The 24,954-nt window shown below is 41.8% G+C and overlaps 1 protein-coding gene across 1 annotated transcript in view; it reads left to right on the top strand.

Annotated features, from left to right (window-relative positions):
* ACTR3 (actin related protein 3) overlaps nucleotides 1–24,954 on the top strand; it is a 140,274-nt gene that overhangs the window by 28,823 nt on the left and 86,497 nt on the right. The window contains exon 2 of the mRNA XM_029605349.1: nucleotides 11,164–11,219. Coding sequence (XP_029461209.1) covers nucleotides 11,164–11,219 — 56 coding nt within the window. The remainder of the gene's footprint in view (nucleotides 1–11,163; nucleotides 11,220–24,954) is intronic.

Genomic DNA, 24,954 nt, shown 5'->3' with positions numbered 1-24,954 from the left:
CCCCCCCCTCCCCAAAGTGTCAGGTAATTAAGTTCCTCCTTATCACTTAATGGGAGAATATTCTGCAATTGGGGACCTAATATTGAAAAGGCCTTAAAATGTGTCTTAGTAAGATGCTTCTCGTTGAGTGAGGATTACGTTACCTGAGACCATATAAAAGTAGTGATTTTGTGGCAGAATGAAGTTGGCATAATGGTGCATATTGTGTGGTGTGCTTTTTTTTTTTTTCTGTCTTTCACATGGTTGGTGAGGTAGAGGCCTCTCCTATGAAAGGTCTGAAAATTATTTCTCATTTCTTATATACTGCTCATCAGATATCAGATCTGGCCAGAACGGTTTACAATAAAATACAATAAAAATACAATCAAAGTATACAATTCCAGAACAAATAAAAGCAACTAAAAATACATAGCACTCAAGTGAAATAGTTGGGGTTGAAGTATACTGCTTATCTGTACTGTACTCAATTTGTCTGTCCTGGGCTAAGATGGAAAAAGCCAAGTCTTTACCTTTTTTCTAAAGCTGAGGAAATTCTGCCTCCACACTCACCTCCAATGGAGATAAATTTCACAACTCTGGACCTCTGAGAGCATTCTTTTCCTGTTTGAGACTTTACAATCATCTTGTCTTGACGGAACTAACACCAATGCTGCTGATTTTGAACGAAGATTGCGGGTAGGAATGTAATCCTTAATCTTATCTTGTAAGTAAACTGCACCCCTCCATTTAGTATCATACATCAAAATCATGTGTTTAAAATTAACTCGCTTTTTGATGGGTAACCAATGACGACATCTTTAATAAAGGTGTTGCACTCACCCTACATGGGAGACCAAAAATCAAATGTGTTGCAATATTCTGTACCACCTGTAAAAGCTGTAGACTCTTAAGGAAGACCCACCAGTACCACATTACAATATTCTAATACTGAGCAAGTTTGGAGTCGTCTTAATTGTCTGAGTCGAAACCAAGCTTTTTGAACCATCAAACTCATAAAAAAATCCATAGTCAAAGCCTCATCGATTAATAATCCTAAGTTAACATAGTAAATGATGCAGAAAAAGACCCTTATGGTCTATACAGTCTGCCCAGAAAGCTTTATTCTTTAATATGATGCCCAGGCTCTCTTCTTACGTTGCTCAAATCACTAAATCAACCCCCCGTCTATACCAGACGAACAAGCACTATCCAAGGCTAATGATCTCGCCTCTTTTTTCCAACAGATCTCGAATATGCTTGCCCTCCTCCCTTCTATTACTACACCTCTCTCTTCAGGCATGAATCCTCACTCCCTCACGGGAGCCAACCTCAACAGCTTCGAATTTTTTTTAGGAGGGATTCAATCTCCCCCAAGGAGATTGAATCCCTCCTAAAAAAACAGAAACCTCTAGCCACCCAGCAGACAATATCCCGTCGAAACTCTTACTTCTCATCCCAAACACTATTTCCGGACCTCTGACAAGCATTATAAACTGCCTTTTATCTCAAGGGAAATACCCAGACAGTCTAAAAACCGCTTCCCTCAAACCCCTCCTTAAGAAACATAATTTAGACCCCAACGAATTAGTCAACTTCCGCCCTATCTCTAATCTCCCCTTCTTAGCCAAACTAACGGAGAAATTGGTAAACACCCAGCTTTCAGAGTATCTAGAAGACCACAACATTTTGTACCCTTCGCAATATGGCTTCCGAAAATCATGCAACACAGAAACCCTCCTCATCTCACTCACAGACCATATTTCTTTTATTTATTTATTTAAGGGTTTTTATATACCGAGGCACGTTTGCAAAACATCACCTCGGTTCACAATGTAACATAACTTAGCAACAAGCTTTACAATATTAACATTTTTTTAACAGGGAAAGGGTTAACAAGGGTAGGAGTAGATAATACGAGGATTATATTAATTAATTATCTTGTTACAATTAAAATAGGGCAGTTCTCGCCCTATTCAACCTGTTATCTGGAAACCGATGTGATATTTAGATCGAATGTCGTATACAAAATAAATAAATAAATAAATAAAATGTACATGTTAGTTTTAACAAGTGAGTTCATCATGGGATTAGACAAAGGCCACTCCTTTATACTAGTCCCGCTAGACATTTCGGCGGCGTTTGACACCGTCAACCACTCCATCCTCCTGGATCGCCTAACAGACATTGGTATCTCCGGATCAGCCCACAGCTGGTTCAAATCATTCCTTTGCAATAGAACCTTAAAAGTCAAAATCAATAATAAAGAATCACCCTTGACAAAGTCCCCACTTGGTGTACCACAAGGATCCTCCTTATCTCCGACCCTCTTCAACATCTACCTCCTCCCCCTCTGCCAATTGCTAACTGACCTTAACCTCATTCACTACCTTTACACGGACGACGTACAGATTCTGATCCCTATAACAGAATCTATCTCAAAAGCTCTCACCCACTGGAATAGCTGCCTACTATCGATCACCAGCCTTCTCAATAGTTTAAACCTTGTACTCAATGCCTCGAAGACAGAGCTCCTCCTCATCTCTTCAAACCAAACACCCCCCCCCCCCCCCCACCCCCCCCCCCCCCCCCCCCCCCCCCCCCCCCCACAACACCCATCTCACCCATACGCATGTAAGGGACCTCGGGGTAATTCTCAACAATCGACTAAACCTTAAGAAAATGGTCAACACCACAACCAAAGACTGCTTCTACAGACTCCAGGTCCTAAAATGACTCAAACCACTCCTATTTTTCTACGACTTCAGGACAGTTCTCCAATCCCTGCTGTTTACCAAAATCGACTACTGCAGCGCCCTCCTCCTAGGCCTCCCCAAATCTCCCACCAAGCCACTGCAGATGATTCAGAATGCTGCAGCGAGATTGCTGACCAACACTAACCGTGGAGAACACATATCACCCATCCTCCGAAACCTACATTGGTTACCAGTTAACTTCAGAATCCTGCACAAATCAATCACCTTAATATACAAATCCATCCACAAACCAACTTCAACTCGACCTTGAAATCCCCTTCAAACTCCATTCCTCCAACAGACCAACTAGAGAAATTCACAAAGGCACTCTGCAATTTCCTCCAACCAAAGCCACACGCCTCATTTCGACCAAAGACTGAGCTTTTTCGACAGCAGGTCCATCTATCTGGAATAACATCCCATCAGACCTAAGACTAGAACCCTGTCTCTTAACTTTTAGAAAAAAACTCAAGACGTGGCTTTTCCGCCAAGCCTTCTCAGATCCCCCCAGATACACACTAGTCTGTCCTCATTCTCTGCCTGAACGATGGACTCTGGTACTTCAAAGCACACGATGATTTAACCTGTTTTTTCTCTACTGTATATTATATTTATATGACTACCCGCCGGCTTTAACCTCTTTCCAGCTGATTAAGCCTCCAAGTTCTTACCCCTTGTTTGAATGTAACTTTGCCTCTTCCACATCATTTGCTTATTTATTCTAGTTGTCACTCCAGTTTTTACCCTGTTTGATGTAAACCGATCTGATATGGTTTTTATCATGAAGGTTGGTATAGAAAAGTGTTAAATAAATAAATTTATTTTTATTCTGTGAAGGATAGTAACTGCTGTTGCATTCAGGTTACCTCCATGCCATCTGTTAAGGGTAGTAAGTACCGCTCTGTGCAGGTTACCCCTTATCTTAATTTCCATCCTTTAGTTACTAGGGATCCTCGTTTATCCCAAGCTCTTCTGAATTCCCTTACAGTTCTTGTTTTAACTACCTCTTTAGGTAGTGCTTTCCATGCGTCCACCACCCTTTCTATGAAGAAATATTTCCTGACATTCCTGAGTCTATCCTCTTGGAGCTTCATATTATGACCCCCAGTTCTACAGCTTTCCATTGGAAAAGGCTAGATTTCAATGCATCATTAATACCCTTCAAGTATTTAAATGACTATATCATATGCCTCCTGTCCCTTCTCCCCTCCAGAGGATACATATTTAGGGCCTTTATTTCATCTCATATGGCTTTAGGTGCAGACCCAGTGCCATTTTGGTTGCCTTTCTTTGGATTGCTTCGATCTTCTTTGTCCTTTTAAAGATAAGTCTCCAGAACTGCACTTAGTACCAAAAATGAGGCTTCACCAATGAACTGTATAGGGGCAATATTTCTTCCTTTTTCTTGCTGGTTATGCTTCTTTCGATGAAGCCCAGCATTCTTCTGGCCTTTAGCTATCACCTTGCTACATTGCTGCTTTCAAATCACTCCAAGGTCGCTTTCCCGGTCTGTGTACATCAATGACTCGCCCCCCCCCCCCCCCCCCCCAATCAAGTATAGCTCCTTTGGATTTCTGCATCCCAAATGCATGACTGAAGACTTTGGCACTGAATCCCGGCTGCCAAACCTTTGACCACCACTTAAGCTTTCTTGGATCACTTCTCATTCTCTCCACTCCTTAGTGTCATCTGCAAAAAGACAAACCTTTCCTTTTAACCCCTCTGCTATGTTGCTTGAAAAGATTGAACAAAATTGGCCGCAGAACCAGTCCTTGAGGCATTCCACTGATCATTCTGCTTGCCTAAAAATAGGTTCCATTTACTATACCACTACTCTGTCATCTGTCAGTCAACCAGTTTGTAATCCATTCTACCACCTTGGGACTTAATCCCAGGCTTCTCATTTTGTTCATGAGCCTTCTGTATGGGACAGTATTGAAAGCTTTGCTGAATTCCAGATAAATTGCATCAAGTGCTCTTCCTTGATCCAATTCTATAGTTGCCCAATCAAAAAAAATCAATCTCATTCATATGACATGATCTTCCTCTGGTAAATCAATGTTGCCTTGGATCCTGCAGCCCATTGCATTGTAGATTAATGAAAATGCTGAAGGAAAGGATAGTCAATTTTCCCACTGTAGCATGTAGTTTCCATTCTCCTTTTTGCTCCCACTTTTGTGAAACGGAACCACCACTCCCGTTTCTAAGGATTTATTGAACAAGTCTTTTAGTAGACCTGCCAGAACCTCTCTGAACTCTTAGTATCTTGGGATATATCTCATCAGGCCCAATGGCCTAGTCCACTTTCAGTTTTGTTAGTTCCACCCAAACACACTCTTCTGTAAAAGGGGTTGTAGCGACTCCATTCCCCTATTACTTGTCTACCACCAATGGTCCTTCTCTATGGTCTTCTTTGAACTCCAAATTGAAGTATTTGTTTAATATTTCAGCTTTTCCCTTATGTTTCTCCATACAATGAACCTTGTCTCCTTTCAATCTTACAGTACCACCTTTAGTGTTTCTCTGATATATCTGAAAAATGTTGTGTCCTCTTTACATCTTTAACGTAAGGGGTTTAAATTTTAATCCATTGAGCAGTGGAAAGTCAATGCAGACTTTTTAATATGGAAGTGATGATATCACTGTAGCAGCACCCTGAAGTAATGCAGACAACTGTTTTGTAAAAGTTTGAGCACCCTAATTAGGAAATAGGGTAGCTCAAGACAGACGGAATTAAAATCTAGCCTTGATACCCATCACTGTATCACTAACGTCAGGTTGCCAGCTTGCAGGCAGTATTTCAATCTCCCTATCTGTGACAGTTATAAAAAGTAAAATGGCACAAATTCACATGGTTTTTCAGTGAAAGTTTGGAATAAAAAGAAAAACCTAAACTCTTGTGTGCCTGTCAGAGAAGGTATGGTGTACTCTTATTGGAAGTTAAGATTTAATGGGCCAGTAGGCATTGTCTTCCCCCCGTAAGGGAGATTTTATTAGCTGACATCCAAGTATTATCCTAGCCAATAAAATCCTTTAGGGTCAGTAGCCTTCACCCTGCATTGTAACCCAGGGACAATGCTAATTGAACGTGGTTGGCATAGATTTTTATAGGCAATTCCCAGGGAAATTGGCAAAATTCTGTCGGGTACAAATAAATGTAACCCCTGGGGAAAGAGCAGAACCAAGAGGTGCACAGGAATGCATAAGTCTTCAGCCAGTGATGTTTAAAGAAGGGTGCTCTTCTTTTTTTTTTTTTTTGCTTTGTATTTGCCCTTTTCCCATGTGATCTAAACAAATTGTGGTAATCCTGTACTGATTGCTGCTAGAAATTTATTCAAACACCATCCTGATGGTTTTGAACACAGTACAAACAATAGGAACTGATGTCCTTGAAGAAAACTTAGTAATGGGGACTCATAGTCTAGCCTTGGCAGGTTAATAGAATTTTGCAGTAATTGTGGAGCTGGATGCCCCATTTGATATGTGATGGATATACAGGATGAATATCACATTTTTAAATTTAAATAAAAATATTAAACTTGTGTAAAGAGTTAATTTTCATCACAAGCATGCTAAACCTACCCTTTGTTTCATAAAAATAAATTAATAGCTCTCACGCTTACACATATTTTGTTACCTGCCAGGCAAACATGAGCGTTCATGTCTAGTAGTGGTTTAGAAATAACTATTAGTATTTGTTTTTTCATCTCATGAAAATGGCTCTAGCCTGTCTAGCATTGCTCAGTAGCTACCAGCTGTTGCTTCTGGAAAGTTCCGGGCTATCTGTTTTTCTTAGACTAAAATCACATGTGCAAAGAGAAGCTAGATAGGATTTTTCTGTGCTGATGTGGAGCTAGGGCAAGTAAAGCAGAGAAATTAAAATATACAAAAGAACAGAGCCAGAGTAGAAAGGAACAATGGAGTGGACTGGAAAGAAAAAGGGAAGACATTACCCTATATACCCAGCTTCCTATATTCCCTCGTACTTTGCCGTAGAAAAATGCAGTCTTATGCCCAGAAGCCATATCTGGGACTGTGACGATGTTGGCATGCTATCTTTTAAACACTCAGGAGTACAAGTGCAAGGAGGAGATGCTTCAGTGATTACATCTGCATGTTGTGTTGAGAAATAATAATCGGTGGCAACTTGCTTTTCCTCCACATCTGTCCACCATGGTGTACTGATTTAAGAGGTCAGATCCAGCAGGAAATACCTGTGGTCTTTCCCTTTGTCTTCCTTTCACATTATAAAAATGTGAAAACATAATGCACTAGGCTTCTGGTTATAATTTTTGAAACAAGGTAAAACAGTTTTCAAGAATATAACTACCCTTTTTTTTTTTTTTTTTTCCAAAGAATTTTTTTTTGATTCTTGTAATCATCTGAAGTGGGGCAACTCAAGTGTACTTGTATTTTATTGTATGTCATGGTCTACTTCTAGGAGACTGAGCAAAAGAAAAAAAAACTGCCCCACTTCCCTATATTGTGTGTAGTTTCAGAAAATATTACTAGTATTTTTCTTTAGTCATTACTTGGTAGGGAAACGGGGCTAAAGTCAAGTAGTAGGCTTGGGGGGACCTGTCCTGCTTCTTGTAGTAAAAGCAGTAACTGAACAAAAACATCTTTATATGACACACACTTTCTGAAATTTCAGTGTCTGGGGGTGAAAAAATCAGTCATCTAAAATTTGGCTAGTTCAGAGTTTTGCCCATATTTAATGTTTATATAGCTTATGATTTTCTGTGATTGTTTGCAAAATAGTGTTATGCATTAATTTTTGTTCCTTTTGCAAAGTGAGTCCTTGTGGACAATACCTGGAAATCTTCATCTCAGTGTGTGGCAGCAGTCAAAAATTCAAATAGAATGTTAGGAATTACATGGAAAAGACTAGAGGAGAAAACTGAATATCATAATGTCTTTTGAACAGATACATGGTGGAACCACACCTTAAGTGTGCAGTTCTTGTTTCCCCATCTCAAAAAAAACATAGTGGACATGGAAAAGGTACAGAGAAGGGTGACACAACTCCAAAGGGGATGCAAAAACTCCCTTATGTAGACAGGCTAAACAGATTAGGACTCTCTAGCTTGGAAAAGAAATGACTGAGAAGGGAATATGATTGAAATTTAAATCACGAGTGGGGTGGAATGGACAAATAGGGAATGGTTATTTACCCTTTCAAACACTAGGACTAGTGGACGCTCCATGAAACTAGTAGTAATTTGCAGATTTAAAACATTATAGGAAGTATTTTTTCACTCTATGCATAATTGAGCTATGGTATCTATTGCCAGAAGATGTGGTCAAGGCAACTAACATAGTGGGGGTTCAAAAGAGGATTTGACAAGTTCTTGAATGAAAAGTCCATAAACAGTTATAAGCTTAGGTAGACTTGGGAAAGCCATCGTTTAAACTTAGAAGTGTGATACAAAAAATAGATCAACTTGGAGATCTGCCATGTATTTGTGATCTGGACTTGCTACTGTTTGGGACCAAAACCTGGGTTCAATGAACCTTGGTCTGACGTAGCATGACATTTCTTTTGATAAGAAAAGTGCAGATGTTGATAGAAGATACCAATCACAGATTTTCTTCAGGTCATGTTCAACTGTTGACCCTGGACCATGACATGCTTAGCTGTTTGCATTATGCAAGAATGTTGCTATGGGCAAGGTACTTCAGGGCATTCAAGCTGGAGGCTCTGTGGTCGCTTTGGTTCTAAGCTGTGTCAGCAAACTGAAAAGGTGAAGAGAAGGCCTTTAGTAAATCTACTTGTGCACCACCAGCGTGATGGAGGTTTCTGCAGGCACTTATTCTCTAGGAGTGTATCCTCCCCCAGAGAGGTCCAGGATTCACTCCTGAAAGCTGCACCATAAGGAAGGGTCTCTTGAGGAAAGGTCAGATTCTACCTGGATGCTGAATTCTTTGGGCCCCCAAAATGGATTCATAGGCACCCAGTAAAGCCTTGCCAAAATGTTTTTTTGGCAAATCTATAATATAGAAAAAAAAAAGTTGAGAGATTAAAAGTTGACTGTGAAAATAGCCAGTGATGTCATACAGTCACATAGAAGGCGAGATCAGCAGTGAGCCTGGAGAGTAGCTCTGCTTTGGGGATCTAGAAACAGCTATTGGTATTGGATGGAATTTTTGTCTAATTTCTGGAAATATTACTTGTAGCATTCTTCTGCACCGTGCGCGCAGGGTTCTTCGGCGTTGTAAGCACAAGTGTCATCGGCGCCATGTACATAGAAATGTGCGCCGATCCCTCTCCAGGCGCCGAAGTATTATGCGCCGATACTTTTTTATGTGCATAAGGCGCCTTAAGCGCAGAAGGTGTAAGCGCCGAGGTTTTTGGCGTCAACGTGTCCTGCTGCGGCGCTTTTGGCTCTGTGGATGTTTGACAATCCATTGGCCTTTGTCGTTTTGACATCTTCTTACCTCCAATAGTGGAGGATTGAGGATCCCAAGAAGATGCTCTCTTATTCGAGGGAGCCGATGAAATCGGCAGGCCAGGCGACAAATGAGCCTCCGATGGTTCCGTTGAGGCAAAAAGTTCCTGAAGCCTGTAGGCCCTTTGCTTCAGTGCTCTGGGTGACATCCTTGAGCAAAATTCACAATCTTCCCGATTATGATCTGGTCCTAGGCATCGGTAACATCGGTCATGGCCATCCATGACTGACATTACCTTGCCGATTTTGACATGTTTACTATGTTAACGTTGAGGAGAACAGCTCCGCGTGCGATCCCACTCGCGGAAAAAACAGACTGAGGAGATTCCGTTACTTTCCTGTGCGGGAACACACGTGCAGCTGCAGAGAGCAAAGCTCTGTTCTCTGCTTTGACAAGCTCCGCCTCCCGGGCCTGATTGACAGATACCATGACAGCATGGCTGATTCAGCCCTGCTATCGACGGGAAAGATATAGATATATTTAAATATCATGTGTCTCTATCTCGCCTTTCCTCCAGGAAATATATTTTTAGATCTTTAAGTATCTCCATATGCTTTAGAATGATCATCACTGACCATCTTAGTAGCCACCTTCTGGCTACAGTTTGTGTCCTCAGCGTTTCTTGTGAAAAGTGTATTAACTATGTTTGGATGCTTTACTGTTGTCTGAAAGCTGATAAAATGGTCTGTATACATCAGTGTATGAAAAAGTGTCACCCAGACTCCTCTCTAAATCGAGCATCTTCAAAATACATGTCTCTGGGAGTTATGGGTACCAGTATTTTGTATGAGAAAGTTGCTATGTCATTTTAGCCTAGCTTTAGAAAATAACTTGTGTTAGTATCTAAGCAATAAAAGATCCTGTTTTCACACAAGGAAAAGGGAACAAGTCCCAAACAACCAGAAACTATGGAACCACCCCCCCCAGTCACCTTTTTTCCTCTGAAAACTGCATCTGTACAGTAAGGCAGATATCCAGCTGAAGTTTGTTTTTCTGAAACTACTCCCCGTGTGAAGGTTTTTATAAACTTAACATTTTTCTTCCACTGCAAAGATGTTATACCTGAATCTTCTTTCAAGTGGAGTATTACTGGTACTGAAAAAATGCTACCACTCCACAACTTGGATTCAGTTCAAATGGGATTTAAGAGTAAGAAAATGTTTGTGAAAAGAAGGCATGACCCTTCATGATATTCTGTTTGTATAATTTTGGAAAATTTAAGTGGTGGTAAGGTACTCTTGTTCAGATACTGTACTCATTGGGGATGGGTGGGGGTGAGTAGGTGAGTTGTTGCTTGAGTTATGGTTATCTATGACCCATTGACTATTTCTCTCTTTAAGAAAAAAAAGTGCCCACCATGGTTCCAAACTTTATCATAATTTGCAAATGGTGTAAGTGGGATGAAAGATCCTCACTAACTTTAAATCTTTGGCAAACCTTGTAGAGAAGTAGTTTTGGTTTGCCTAGGTACATATGAAGGAAGCATGCTATAGTAATATAAGCATTTTTGTTTGAGTAAACAAAATAGCTTTTTTTGGCACTCCTGGAAATTGCAAACACAGTTTTCAAAGGGTAATTCTGCTCTTTGTAGTTCAGTACTTTTTGATTAAAAAAAAAAATCCCTAGGATGTCCTCCAATTTTTAGATATAAAAACTGCAGCATTTGGTCTTAATATATTTGAGAGGCCTGGTGGAACCACAGTCATGTGTTGGTGTAGTTTTATGAAGTTTTTAAAGCTTTGTTTGTAGTTTTATTATGATGTTTTGTGCTCAGCATGATTTACCAAATAAGCAGGAAATCAAAATTTTAAAGAAATTCTGTTAGCGCAATTTGCTCTGAGACGTATAAAGGAAGTTAAGACTTTTGTAACCCTGAAATAACATCTGTGTGGTTCTTCTGAAGTGGTGACTTCAGTTTTTTTTAAACTCGTGCATTTTCTTGGTCTGTAGGTTTATATCTAATTGCGACTTTATTTTCCAGATATACAAAACTGGGATATGCTGGAAACACAGAACCACAGTTCATCATCCCATCATGTAAGTTTCTTAATGGAATTTAATACTTATTTTCTTTTAGTTTTCTTCCATTTCATCTTTTTATTTGGTCTATATTTTGACAACAACATTTATTTGGGCTATTGTATTATTACTATGTTTTTACAATAAGCAATAAATATTTTAATAGGACATTATTATGAACAGAAGACTGGCTCATGTTCTTTTGGGCTCGTTGCTTTTGCTAACCATGATGTCGTCACCACTGCACCATGCAAGATGATCTTGACTTATCTTTTGATGGTTGTGGAGATTCTGTGACTATAATGCCATGAAATACTACTACATTACATTCAGAAATCGTACTACAGCATCTTATAAAAGCTGAGCTATATGCATTATGATATAAATCTTGCCATTGTATCTAGGCTTACATTGGTAATGGTCAGCTTAGACCACCTATGCATGCATGGATTGTATCTCAGTGCCATGATTTCCTTGTAATTTGAAACAACTTCAGTATTATCCTCAGGTTATAAACTACTTGATTTATAAAATGTAGTTACTAGCTCTTGAATTCATAATTTGGAGTCCATAGTTTGGTGCTTTTAAGTGTGGTTTTTTTTTGTTTTGTTTTTGTTTTTTTTCAAATGAGGTATGCATGAAAGTTTGTTACCTCAAACTGTCTGATTACTAAAAAAAACAAAACAAAACATGAAACCAGTACATTTTCATTCTTTTTGGTATTTAAAAAGTCCTTAAGTTCATTTTTCTAAAACAAAGGTTAAAATGTATCTCTGTACTATTTCTGAACAGAAATAGAAGTGTTTAGTGAGAAGCTAACATGACATGTTAAATGCTTCTTGCCCAAATTTACAAAATACTATGAAAATATATATATTTTTGAATAAAATATTTTGTATATGAAAATACAAATCTCAAATGCATTATAAACATAAAGCAAATTTATGTCTAACAATTCTCCCCATTAGTAAAGACCATATTTAATAGCTCTCCACACAAACTGTTAAATATGACATTTATTTGAGGTAGATAATTTTAGAGATTTGCTGTATGTTTATAATGTATTTTTGATTGTGTGGTTCATATTTATTTAAATGCTTTATATACCATCATTCCACGTGAAGTTCACAAGATCATAAGGTTTACATATAAACATTCATAGATAAAATTAACATACAAAATAAACTCACATATAACATAAAGCATTATTAACATATGAAAAATAACCCTCTGGAATCATTTATAGCATCTTATCAATTAGGTAATCTGAATGTAAACCGGATTGATTTGTATTGCATACAGGAATTCCGGTATATAAAAAATTAAAAATAAATAAATAAATAAATAATGTTAAGGCTTTGTTGAGGCATTTTTAAAGAGCAAAGTTTTCAGGTCACGCTTGAATTTCTTTCTATCCAGTGGTGTTCTTAGTTCTTCAGGCATGAAGTTCTAGATTTTTGGGCCAGCTCCAGATAAGTTTCTCTTGTTTGAGTCAAATGAGTGTCTCTTATTGTAGGGATTTTTAAGAGGCCTTTATTTTGAGATCTCCGCATTTGAGTGGGGTTGTGGTGTTGGGAGTGTCACTCCCAGTAATCCATTATAGTCAGAGTTTATGCTTTGAATATTATTGTTAATACTTTATAGTGTATTCATGATTGGATAGGTAGCCAGTGTAGTGCCATTAATATTCGTATGTATTTTTCAATAAAATATTTTCCCACAGATAAGCAGGCTGAGTTAGCCATGCTGTCTGTGATGTCCCTCCGGGGCTGCTTGTGGAGCCTCTTAAAGATGACAGAGCTTTGCTCTGTGTGCGGCTATGCGTCCTTTCCTGTGCGGCTCCATTTTCTCCTCAGTCTGTTCTTTCCACGTTGCAGGTTGCACGCGAAGCTCTTTTCTCTCCTCAGAGAGCACTAATTATTTTCATCAAAATGCCTCCAAGACTGCCTGACTTGGTTTTGCCAGTGCAGTAAGATTGTCTGTCACCAACAGGCATAATTATTGTTACTTATGCCTCTGCCTGGACTACAACCAGGCTTCCTGCAGAGACTGCAGGCGCATGTCCCTCCTGGCCCAGCGCCAACGTGCCACCAAGATTGCTCGGCTGCGAGAAAGCAACTCAGGGTCTTATGCCCCCAGCTTGCTGCGCCTATTGGCCCACTCGTCTCTGGGGCTGTGCTTGGACCGCTCTAAAAAAATCCTCCATGGGGCCACTGGACAAGTGCCAGGGACAGGTGGGCCAACCCCCCTCCATCCCTCAGTGCACCCAAACCACCCAGGCGCATGGAGTGTGGGGAGATTTGCCGGCTCAACTGCTGAGGGAATTGGCGATGTCCGGCGTTGAATCTTTGACGCAGCTGGCCAGAGCGCCACACCGACACGGCGCAGACCACAAAGCGCTGTCGAAGAGGAAGGAGGATTCGCCGCTCGGTGCATCGACTCATCATTGCTGGGCATCATCGGGATCGACGTGGGAGAGCCCTTCGCTGACACAGGAGCATGTCGTGTCGAACACCTCAACACAGTAGGCGTCCAAATTCACCGGGAACTGGCTTCCTTCAGTTCCTCAACTGGGAAGTCCTCCCAGAAACCTCTTCCAGCTCTGGACCTGCAGGTGGTCTTCACCCCTGACAAGCTGGTGGAACTCAGATTCTCTGTGGAGGCGGCATCTGAATATGCGTCCATGGGCTTTTCCGGGTCCTCTGAGCACATCTACTTGGATTTGTTTTCAGTATCCAGAAGGAAGAGGTCTTCTTGGCAATTACAGGAACCCCTCTGAAAGCGGCATAAGTGTTCTTCTGCAATGGAACAGTCCCAAGTCCAACCCAGAGGTTCTGACTCTGACAATCTGCTGGCAGCACTGCCACTGAGAAACTCCTCGGCAGATTGCTCATAGTCTCGTCCTGGCCACAGCGACCTGGCTTCACAGGCGGTGTCACAAATTTCCAGGATCTTAACTCAGTTCCTCTCCTCCAAGGATCAGGGAGAGGTAGCAAGAGTCGCCCTATCCCATGCGAGAACTCCCCACCAGGCACACCACTTTTGCCTCAGCCCAGCGCTTCATCATTCTGTGCAATCTGACGTATCCCATAGCTCTCGCTACCTATGTTGCAGAGTTCCTCGACGGGGTACCCATCTGACCCGCTAGAGGAGCAGCTTGAACCAGCCTCCGCACCAGAGGACCTCTCCTATTCGAAATTTGTGCTGGGAATCCTGAAGATCTTTGAAGCACCAGCTGAGCTGACCGCTTTGCCATCCCATGCGGTGCTAGACTCTGTCGTGGCAAAAGCTTGGGTGTCCCCCTCTTTTCCGGTCAAGCGACCTCATGGAAGACAACTCAAATTCCGAATGCATCAATCTCTGTTCTACAGCATGGTCCAAGCCTTGGTGGTGGTGAAGTTGGCTATAAATATAGCCAAAAAATTATGCCTCCATTTGAATACACCTCCAGGGCGCAACTGTAAGTACCTGGACAACTTCGGTAGAAGAGCGTCCCATGCAGGTATGCTGAAAGCAAAGATCCAGCAGCACCAATTCTACGTTATGCAGTACCTGAACAATTGCCTGCAGTCACTAAATCCCCACCTTGCCATTGCTTCGCCAGATGAGGCCCCACCACAACAATTTCATGACCCAGAGGAGTGCCTAAGAAATCTGTTGCAGACAATATATGAAGCCTTCGAGATGTCTGCACGTACTATAGCAGGAGCCATAGCTGCTCGGAGGATGGCATGGCTTCGGGCCAGTACCATTTGGGAGGACGCTCATGAAAAATTGGCTGACTTTCCCTGGCGACAAGCTACACGAAACTGAAGCCCAGTTAAAAGAGCAGAACATAACGGTTTTGTCCCTGGTGTCTCCCACCGACCAGCAGTCCTTTGGCAAGAAGTATTACCCATCCTATTACCAGCAGTGGCTGTATAGGCCATATTCATCCAACTGTCTGCCTCCTTATCCAGAAACCCGTCCACAGTTACCACAACAAGTTTGCAGCAGGCAGCAGAACCGGAGACGACAACATCCGCCCCCGAATAACACGAAACCTCAGCAGAGTTTTTAGAGATATCTGGGCCACTCTTGCCGCTAAAAGTAGAGGAGAATGTCTCTTTTCTACCATTCTTGGGAAGCGATCACCTCCGATTAGTTGCTGAACATTATCTGAGAGGGGTTTCCTTTGAACTTCAGGAAAATACCAAATCTTCCCCCATCGGGTATGGCCGTCTCAGCCCACCTCAGAGAACCAGCGCTGGCTGCGAGAGGAATTCACCAAATTGCTCCAACAATGTTCTATCCAGCACATTCCCAGCAATCTGCTGAACCAGTGATTCTGTTCCCAATATTTCTTCATACCCAAGAAATCAGGAGGGCTCTGCCCAATCCTGGACTTAAGAGTTCTCAACAAATTCCTGAAAAGGGAGAAGTTCAATATGACATCTCTCAAGACCATCCTTCCCTTTCTACAGTCCAACAATTGGATATGTTCACTGGATCTCAAAGATGTGTACTTGCATCCCTAATCACCATTCTTCCTGGTGGTACCTGTTTCCAGGTCAGCAAACGCCACTTCCAATACAAGGTGTTCCCCTTTGGTCTCTCGTCTGCCCTGAAAGTCTTCAGCAAGTGTTTAGCGGTAGCAGTGGCCCTCCTCAGGAAGCAAAGAATCTAGTTGTTTCCTTACCTCGACGACTGGTTGATAGTGGCACCGCAACCTGCAACTCTTTAGGGCAGCTTGGAAGCTACAATCCATTGTCTGGAGGGGTTGGGGTTAGTTATTAACTATGAGAAGTCTAGTCTATAGCCAATGCAAAACCTACAGTTCATTGGGGCCTGTATAAGTGCAGTGCTGGGCAGAGCATTCCTTCCAGCAGACAGGGCCCGCATGCCACGCACCCTGGCCATACAACTGAAAGACTGTACTCATGCCTCAGCCTGCCAGATCTTGACCCTGCTGGCTGCTGCCACATGGCAGCAGCCATTTATGTGGTGCCGCGTATCTGCTTACACATTAGGCGCCTACACTGGGGACTGAAGACACAATGGACACAGTTCTCACATCTGCTGTCCCAGCGAGTGAGTCTGACCCGGAACATGAAAGTGGACTTGGGCTGGTGATTGCACCCCACAGCTCTTTCAGGCAGGGAGCCACTTCGCCCCCCAGACCCATCAGCTAATCCTCACCACAGATTCTTCAAGAAAAGGATGGGGAGCCCACTTGGACCAGATGCGGACACAAGGGCTCTGGTCTAGCTAGGAAAGAGTCCAACAGATAAACCTCCTAGAGCTCCGAGCAATTGGGAATGCCATACGCATATTTGAGAGGTTCCTGTGGGGGAGAGCTGTCATGGTCCACATGGACAATCAGGTCGCGATGTTCTATGTAAACAAGGAAGGAGGGTTTGGTTCTTGGATGTTGTACACCGCTTCCCTGCACATCCTGGAATGGACAGAAGAGCGCTCCATCATTCTTCAGGCGAACTATCTGCCCAGGGTGGAGAAAACCAAAGCCGACAGGCTACGCAGGATCTTCCATCCACACAAATGGAAGCTTTGCCAGGATGTGGTGGACAGCCTCTTTGAAACATGGGACCTTCCATGCATGGACCTCTTCACCACAGAATGCAGCAGAAAAGTAGAGACGTTCTGCTCAGTCTACACCAGCAGGGAATAACTCGCACAGGACGCATTTCTTGCTTCATGGATGAGAGGGCTTCTCTATGCTTACCCCCCCAATTCCACTCATCTCAAACGATACAGAAATGTATTGCGGACATTGCCGACCTCCTTCTGATAACTCCAGCTTGATCCAGACAATGATGGTATGCCTATCTAGTGCGACTCTCCCATTGAACCACCTATTCTCGGCAACAGTGCGGATCTGCTCATACAAGACAGCGGCACCCTGCTTCACCCCATGCACTCCTCGCTGCATCTCACTGCATGGAGGTTGAAAGGACAGTATTAAGTCACCTACACTTGCCATCGGAGATTCAAGAGGTCCTGGTGTCGTCCAGGAAATCTTCTACCAAAAGGAGCTATCAGGGCAAATGGCTCAGATACTCTGCCTGGTGCCACGACAAGGTGTATAGACCCCTTCTGCTCACCAGAACTTCTTCTGGAGTATCTTCATTCCCTTTACCAAGCGGGACTGACAACCGTGCAGGAGTAGCCTAGTGGTTAGACCAGGGTTCGAGTCCTGCTGTTACTCCTTGTGACTTTGGGCAAGTCACTTTACCCTCCATTGCCTCAGGTACAAACTTAGATTGTAAGCCCTCTGGGGATAGGGAAATACCTCCAGTACCTGAATGTAATCCACTTTGAAGTGCTGAAAAAAGTATGAAAAGTGGAATATAAATCTAAATAAAAAAAAAAAACTAGCTTCAGTGATGGTCCACAGTCAGTGCAGTTGCAGACTATCATCTCTGCAGTGGGCCTGCTGGTGTCCAACCACCCCCTAGTCTACCAATTCATGAAGGGCATTCTATAGCTGTGACCACTGGTACAGAAGCCACTTATTCCGTGGGACCTAAAATCTGGTACTGAACAGCTTTTGCTTCCCCTCCTCTTTTAGCCTCTGGAAAGTAGTCATATGAGATTTCTGTTGGAAAGTTCTGGTTTTGGTTGCCCTGACTTCCACAAGAAGAGTCAGTGAATTGTGGGCTCTGGTTCACTATTTGCCATACCTTGAATTTCATCATGACAAATTGACCTTACGGACACACTCCGTATTCTTAACCAAGGTGGTTTCAGCTTTCCTCATTAATCAAATCATCACCCTGCCGACCTTCTTTCCGAAGCTGCATAAAGATGAGGGTGAACGGTGGCTCCACACGCTTGACTGCAAGCGAGCCTTGGCTTACTATAAGCATTGAACGCATTCTGAATCTAGAGCCTCACATAGAAACATAGAAATGACGGTAGAAGAAGACCAAACGGCCTATCCAGTCTGCCCAGCAAGCTTCCCACTTTTTTTTTCTCATACTTTTCTGTTACTCTTGGCTCTTAGTAATCTTTTGGTTCTATTTATCTTCCACTCCCCACCATTAATGTAGAGAGCAGTGTTTGGAACTGCATCTAAGTGAAATATCTAGCTTAATTAGTTAGGGGTAGTAACCGCCGCAATTAGCAAGCTACATCCATGCTTATTTGTTTACCCAGACTATATAATTCAGTCCTTGTCTGTATATAGATCCATTTTTCTTCATTCCCTCCTGCCATTGAAGCAGAGAGTTATGCTGGATATGCATTGAAAGTGAAGTATCATGCTTATTTGGTTTGGGATAGTAACTGCCATAACAAGCAAGCTACTCCCCGCTTTTTTGTGAATGCAAATCCTTTTTTCCACATTTCCTTTTGCCGTTGAAGCTTAGAGCAATGTTCTAGTCGCGTTAACCGTGTGTATGTTTATTGAATAAGGGTATTATCTCCAGGTAGTAGCCGTCATTCCCGTGAACCACCCACTCTTCATTCACGTTCTCTAGACTTTATAGAAACATAGAAATGACGGGAGAAGATCAAACGGCCCATCCAGTCTGCCCAGCAAGCTTCACACTTTTTTTTTTCCTTCTCATACTTATGTTTCTCTTGGCTCTTAGTAACCTTTTGGTTCTATTTCCCTTCCACCCCCACCATTAATGTAGAGAGCAGTGTTGGAACTGCATCTAAGTGAAATATCTAGCTTAATTAGTTAAGGGTAGTAACTGCCGCAATAAGCAAGCTACACCCATGCTTATTAGTTTACCCAGACTCTATAATTCAGTCCTTGTTGGTTGTTGTCTGTATATAGATCCACTTTTCTTCATTCTCACTGCCATTGAAGCAGAGAGCTATGCTGGATATGCATGAAGTATCGGTCTTTCTTCCCTGCCGTTGAAGCAGAGAGCTATGCTGGATATGCATTGAAAGTGAAGTATCAGGCTTATTTGGTTTGGGGTAGTAACCGCCGTAACAAGCAAGCTACTCCCCACTTTTTTGTGAATGCAAATCCTTTTTTCCACATTTCCTCTTGCTGTTGAAGCTTAGAGCAATGTTGGAGTTGCATTAACCATGTGTATGTTTATTGAATAAGGGTATTATATCCAGGTAATAGCCGTCATTCCCGCGAGCCGTCCACTCTTCATTCACGTCCTCTAGACTTTATGGATCCACAGTGTTTATCCCACGCCCCTTTGAAGTCCTTCATAGTTCTGGTCTTCACCACTTCCTCTGGAAGGGCATTCCAGGCATCCACCACCCTCTCCGCGAAGAAATACTTCCTGACATTGGTTCTGAGTCTTCCTCCCTGGAGCTTCAAATCGTGACCCCTGGTTCTGTTGATTTTTTTCTGACAGAAAAGGTTTGTCGTTGTCTTTGGATCATTAAAACCTTTCAATCTCACAGCCGTTAGGTTCCTTTAGCCTGAAGGCCCTGAGCCTGCCAGTCTCCAAGAGGACTCTTTCGACTTGGATTTTGCAGTGTATTCAATTTTATTGTAAAAAAAAAAAATCAGAGCCCGACAAGTTTGCCAAAGGCCCATCAAGTGAGAGCGATGGCAGCGTCAGTAGCGCATGTACGGGAAGTTCCTATATTGGACATCTGTAAAGCCATTACATGGTCCTCGCTTCATACTTTCCACTTCCCATTACTGTCATGACCAGATGCAGTGATGGGCAGGTCCATACTCCAGTCAGGGACTATGTAAAGAGAGTGTCCGCTACCCTGGATCAGGTTGGGCGCAACATGCCTTTCTCAGCCTCGGGAACTGCACAGCATTCCCACAGGGACCCTTCAGACTGCACTCACAACCTTCGGCTGGGGATTCCCAAACAGCATGGCTAATTTTAGCCTGCTTATCTGCGGAGAAAAAAAAGCAAGTTTGCTTACCGTATACGGTGTTTTCTGTAGATAGGATGAATTAGCCATGGTGACCTGTCCACCTCCCTGGACAGTCTCCATTTCACGCTTTGCAGACATGCTTTGGAATAGACTGAGGAGAAAATGGAGCCATGAGGGAAAGAACGCACAGCCACACACAGAACAAAGCTCGGTCATCTTTAAGAAGCTCTGCCTAGCCGCACCAGAGGGACAACCCAGACGGCATGGCTAATTCATCCTGCTATCTACAGAAAACACAGTTTACAGTAAGCAAACTTGCTTTTTTCTACCTTCATAGAATTTTTTGTTCATCTGGATGACAAGTTTTTGTCTTACTATTTCTGAACAGAGCATATCAAAAGATTTTCACTTTATTTAAAATCTAGATGATAAAGTATTTGGTCATCATCCTTTCTAAGGTAATGGGGCTAAGTAGTTTGCTTTTAAGAATTTTGTATATGCAGAACAACATACATCTACTGTGGCGTAACTCTTTAGAAAAGATTATTCCTGGCTTATTTTATTTTCCTCCTGCAGATTCTCATTTTTTATGGTACACTTACTTCATTCTCTCTCTTTTTATATGGCATATTACCAGCATACATTAACAAAATTGTTATGAAAAAAATAAAATGAAATGTAGAAAACCTATTATAAGAAAATATTCAAAGTACATTTTCGATTTTTCTTTATTGTGGTTTTAAGGATAGTTTTCACATGTAGATAAACACAAGTCTGCAGGCATACAGATTGACTTTGGAGATGTGCAAAGCTGCCTAAGAGTAAATCTCTATAGGTGAGAGACAAATAGCTGTTTTCAGCTTTAGCAAAAAGGACATAAGCTGAATATCCCTGGAGATTTGGCTATTCAAAAGGCTCTGAAAATTTTCACAGAATTGAGACCTGCATGCACATTCTTTATTTACTTATTTTTTTTTTTTATGTCCTTTCCATTCTGATTCTGCCTGCCTTGCTGCTCCTTTGCAACAAGAAAACAAAATCCCCTTATTTGAGCAAGATGCTTCCGAGAGGGATCGGGTTGATCATAAGAATAAGCAGAAGAAAAAGCCACATGGAAGAAAAGCAATGTGTATCTCAGTAAACAGTTTGAGGACTGAAAGCAGATTAACATGTGCCCTGCCTTATTTATGTACACTAAATGATTGAGTGCAAGGGAATTTCTACAGTCTAGTTATATTGGAAACAATCATTGCTGCTACTTCATAAAATGATTAAGGCTGAGACTGTGTGACTGTTGGGATGGGAAAATTATTCCAGGGAAGTACCATAAAATAACTGACCCAGTGTAAATGTATTCTGCTGTTTTTATGCAGCTCAGGAATTTGTTTGCAAGAATGTCCTGAAGGCCTAAGGTACCATATCATTTTTTTTTTTAAATAGTTCGTAGCTGGGCACCAATAGGAAGTTATTGCTCATTTATACCCACAGCACAACATGGATAACTTAATTTCGAAAATGAACCATTAAATTGTAGTAGTGGTGGAAAAAAAGTGGATGCTGAATAGTAGCAACCATAATGGCAATTGATTAGGGGCTCAGGTCTAAGCAGACCCATCCATTGGTCAGCTGACTGCATGGAAAGAACAGCACTGCACAACCCAACAATATAAGCAAGTTACTCCCATGCTTGTTTACCCAGACTGCACAGATCAGTTGGATGTTGTCTGAATGTAAATCCTGTTTTCCACATTTCCCCTTGCCGTTGAAGCAGAGAGCAACGCTGTATATGCATTCAAAGTGATGTATCAGGCTTAATTGGTTTAGGGTAGTAACTGCTGAAATAAGCAAGCTACCCCCACGCTTATTTTGTTTACCCAGATTGTGTAGTTCAGTCCTTGTTGGTTGTTGTCTGAATGCAAATCCTCTTTTCCACATTTCCCCTTGCCGTTGAAGCAGAGAGCAATGTTGAAGGTGCATTAACCGTGCGAAGGCTTATTGAGTAAGGGTAGTAATCAGGAGGTAGTAGCCTCCACTCCAGTAATCTACCCTCATGGCTCTTCTCTTCATTCCCATCCTCTAGTCTTTATGGATCCACAGTGTTTATCCCATGCCCCTTTGAAATCCTTCACAGTTTTAGTCTTCACCACTTCCTCCGGAAGGGCACTCCAGGCATCCACCATCCTCTCATTGAAGAAATACTTCCTGACATTGGTTCTGAGTCTTCCTCCCGGGAGCTTCAAATCGTGACCCCTAGTTCTACTGATTTTTTTTTGTTTTGTTTGTTTTTTCCAACATCAAAGCAGGATGCTGGGCTTGATGGACCCTTGGTCTGACCCAGTATGGTATGTGCTTATGTTCTTACCGCTGCATCAAGGAGAGGCCCACTACTGCTAAGCCCTGCACTAACAGGGCAATCCGGTGCAATCACAAAATTTCCAAATGTCAAGTTCCAAGTAACATCTTTATTAGTTTCATGCTGATATCACTGTTTGTGTTTGAATTCTTAAGCCTTAAAGTGCACCGGATCATCAAAAAAATATTACTTTTGGATTTAAATTTTCCTCACATTCTTTGTTTACATAAGCTATAAATTAAGCCATAATCACACAGTGTAATCATAGGTCTGTCCAAAATAGGCTTTGACTTTTCTTTCAATCCTCTTTTTAATTTGAAATTTTACTATGCAATTAATCAATGTTGACTTTGTACTTATCTCACAGGTAGTTAATAAATTTTGTGTTGCTTAAATTCCACTATATATCTTCACCAGTGAGTACCATCAAATTCAAGCTGACAACTAAATGCTTGTTATGCCCAACTCAGACTTTCGATGTTAGATCTTCCATCTGCATTAGGGGAAAGTTGTTTCATCACAGTAAACTCCAACTTCACATAGATCTCTACAATTTGTTTTTCAGTGTCTGACATCCCTTCTGGTAGCAGTTCTATTTAAAAGAGCTCATAAATTGTAAACTTAAACCAATAAGACTTAACATTATAATAAAAATCAATTGATCTCTTAATTTGGGATCTGTTACACCAGATGGTTTAATCAATGTATCCATTGTTGCTCCCTGTAATTAGAATTGAAGCAGTATCTTCGTAATTTGTTTTTGCGTGATAACGTGATTGAACATGGGTGCTTGTATTTTCATCTTTTTAAACAATTGTGGTGATATTAATCTTAACTATTGTTTTCGTGTGCCCAACATATATCAGATTACATAGACAAAATACCATATAAAATATATTAGATGATTCAATGTATTATTAAACCTATGTTTATATTTATCCTCTCTTATTAGATGTGACCATTCTATTTCCTATTACGTTGACTCTCAAAAGGAATGTTTTCCATATGAGCTGTGTCCAATAACAGTCTCATGATACACTTGATAAACAGGAATGCAGATCCAAATCCTTAATTTTTCCCACCAGTTAATACAAAACATAGTGGGGCAGATTTTCAAAGGGGTAAGCGCATACCTGCCCCAAGTTCCCCCTGCGCGCACTGAGTCTATGTTGAATAGGCTCGGCGGCACTCACAAGCCTGTCGCGGTGGCACGTCATCTGGGGGCGGGGCCGTGGGCATGGTTCCGTCTCGGGGGCGTGGCCGAAGCCTCCGAAACTGCTCCCAGGCCGGGGAATCGCGCGGCCGGCGCACGTAACCTTTCAAACAAAGGTAGGGGGGGTTAGATAGGGCTGGGGGGGGTGGGTTAGGTAGGGGAAGGTGCGGGGTGGTGGAGGGGAACGGTGGCAGGCTGTGCGGCTCGGCGCACGCAGGCTGCCGATTTTTGCGCAGCCTTGCGCGCGCCAACCCAGGATTTTAAAAGATACGCGCGGCTACGCGCATATCTATTAAAATCCGGCATACTCTTGTTTGCGCCGGTCGTGCAAACAAAAGTACGCGCGGGCATACTTTTTTTAAATCTACCCCAGTATGTCTTGAAAAATCATGTAGAATGATAATATACACCAATATGTCTTAATAGAAATGTCTTGATATAAAGAACTGTATATAATTATGACGTAAATATGTATTGAAATTCAAAACAACATCATTTTCAGAAAAAATAACAAAAGCTGATACCATGTAGTCTATTGAATAGAAACAGGGTAACCTCATATAACAATGGCGGGCTTTTCTCATATAGCCGCAATTGCCATTTATATATTTGTGCAGTCAATAGGCTTTCAGACCGTCACAGAATTTATAATCATTGGTTATCCCATATTGGTTTTTGAAAATTTTTTTTTTTTTTTTAAAAACCAATATGGCAGATGGCATCAACAGACACAACGCAAGCCCTACCGCAGTGACCCTGTAACACAAGCATATTCACAACGGGACCATCGCAACGTGACAGCAGCACAGCCATTTCCTCAACAAGAAGGACCACAAACACGGTCACGTGCGAGATACGATCCTCAGTTGTAAATATATCAAGTCATCCTCTTACTGCTGCCCAAGAACAAGTTCTTAATCTTGGCTTATTATTTGTTCCCCATCAAAACATGACCCCTTTCAAAGTCGCATCGCTCTTACTAAATTCATCCGCAAGTTACAAATTAAGGTATACTGTATCAAGAATGAAATACCAATGGACAATTTATCAATAGTACGTTCCAAATCGAAGTGGATCCCTCCAGGTCCCCTGGACCCTAGCATTAGCACTTTTCGGGATTTGGTACTTAAAGATATTACCACCTTTGAAAGTAGTAAAACGCATCCATACATTAATTTTCCTGTGCAATCTCGTGAAGCTCTTCGGTCCCTGTCCTCAAACTCCCAGATCATCATTAAACCTGCGGATAAAGGCGGGAGTGTGGTAGTGCAGGACCGTACACAATATGTTCACGCTCTAAAGGAACATCTGTCAGATAATAAATATTACAAACCACTTTTAGGAGACCCTTCTGCAGAAATTGCTGAATTAATAGA

Source organism: Rhinatrema bivittatum, chromosome 6 (assembly GCF_901001135.1).
Source record: "Rhinatrema bivittatum chromosome 6, aRhiBiv1.1, whole genome shotgun sequence".
NCBI classification, from domain to species: domain Eukaryota; kingdom Metazoa; phylum Chordata; class Amphibia; order Gymnophiona; family Rhinatrematidae; genus Rhinatrema; species Rhinatrema bivittatum.
The sequence above is the reverse complement of the archived record's forward strand: the minus strand, read 5'-3'. Positions and strand labels throughout refer to the sequence as shown.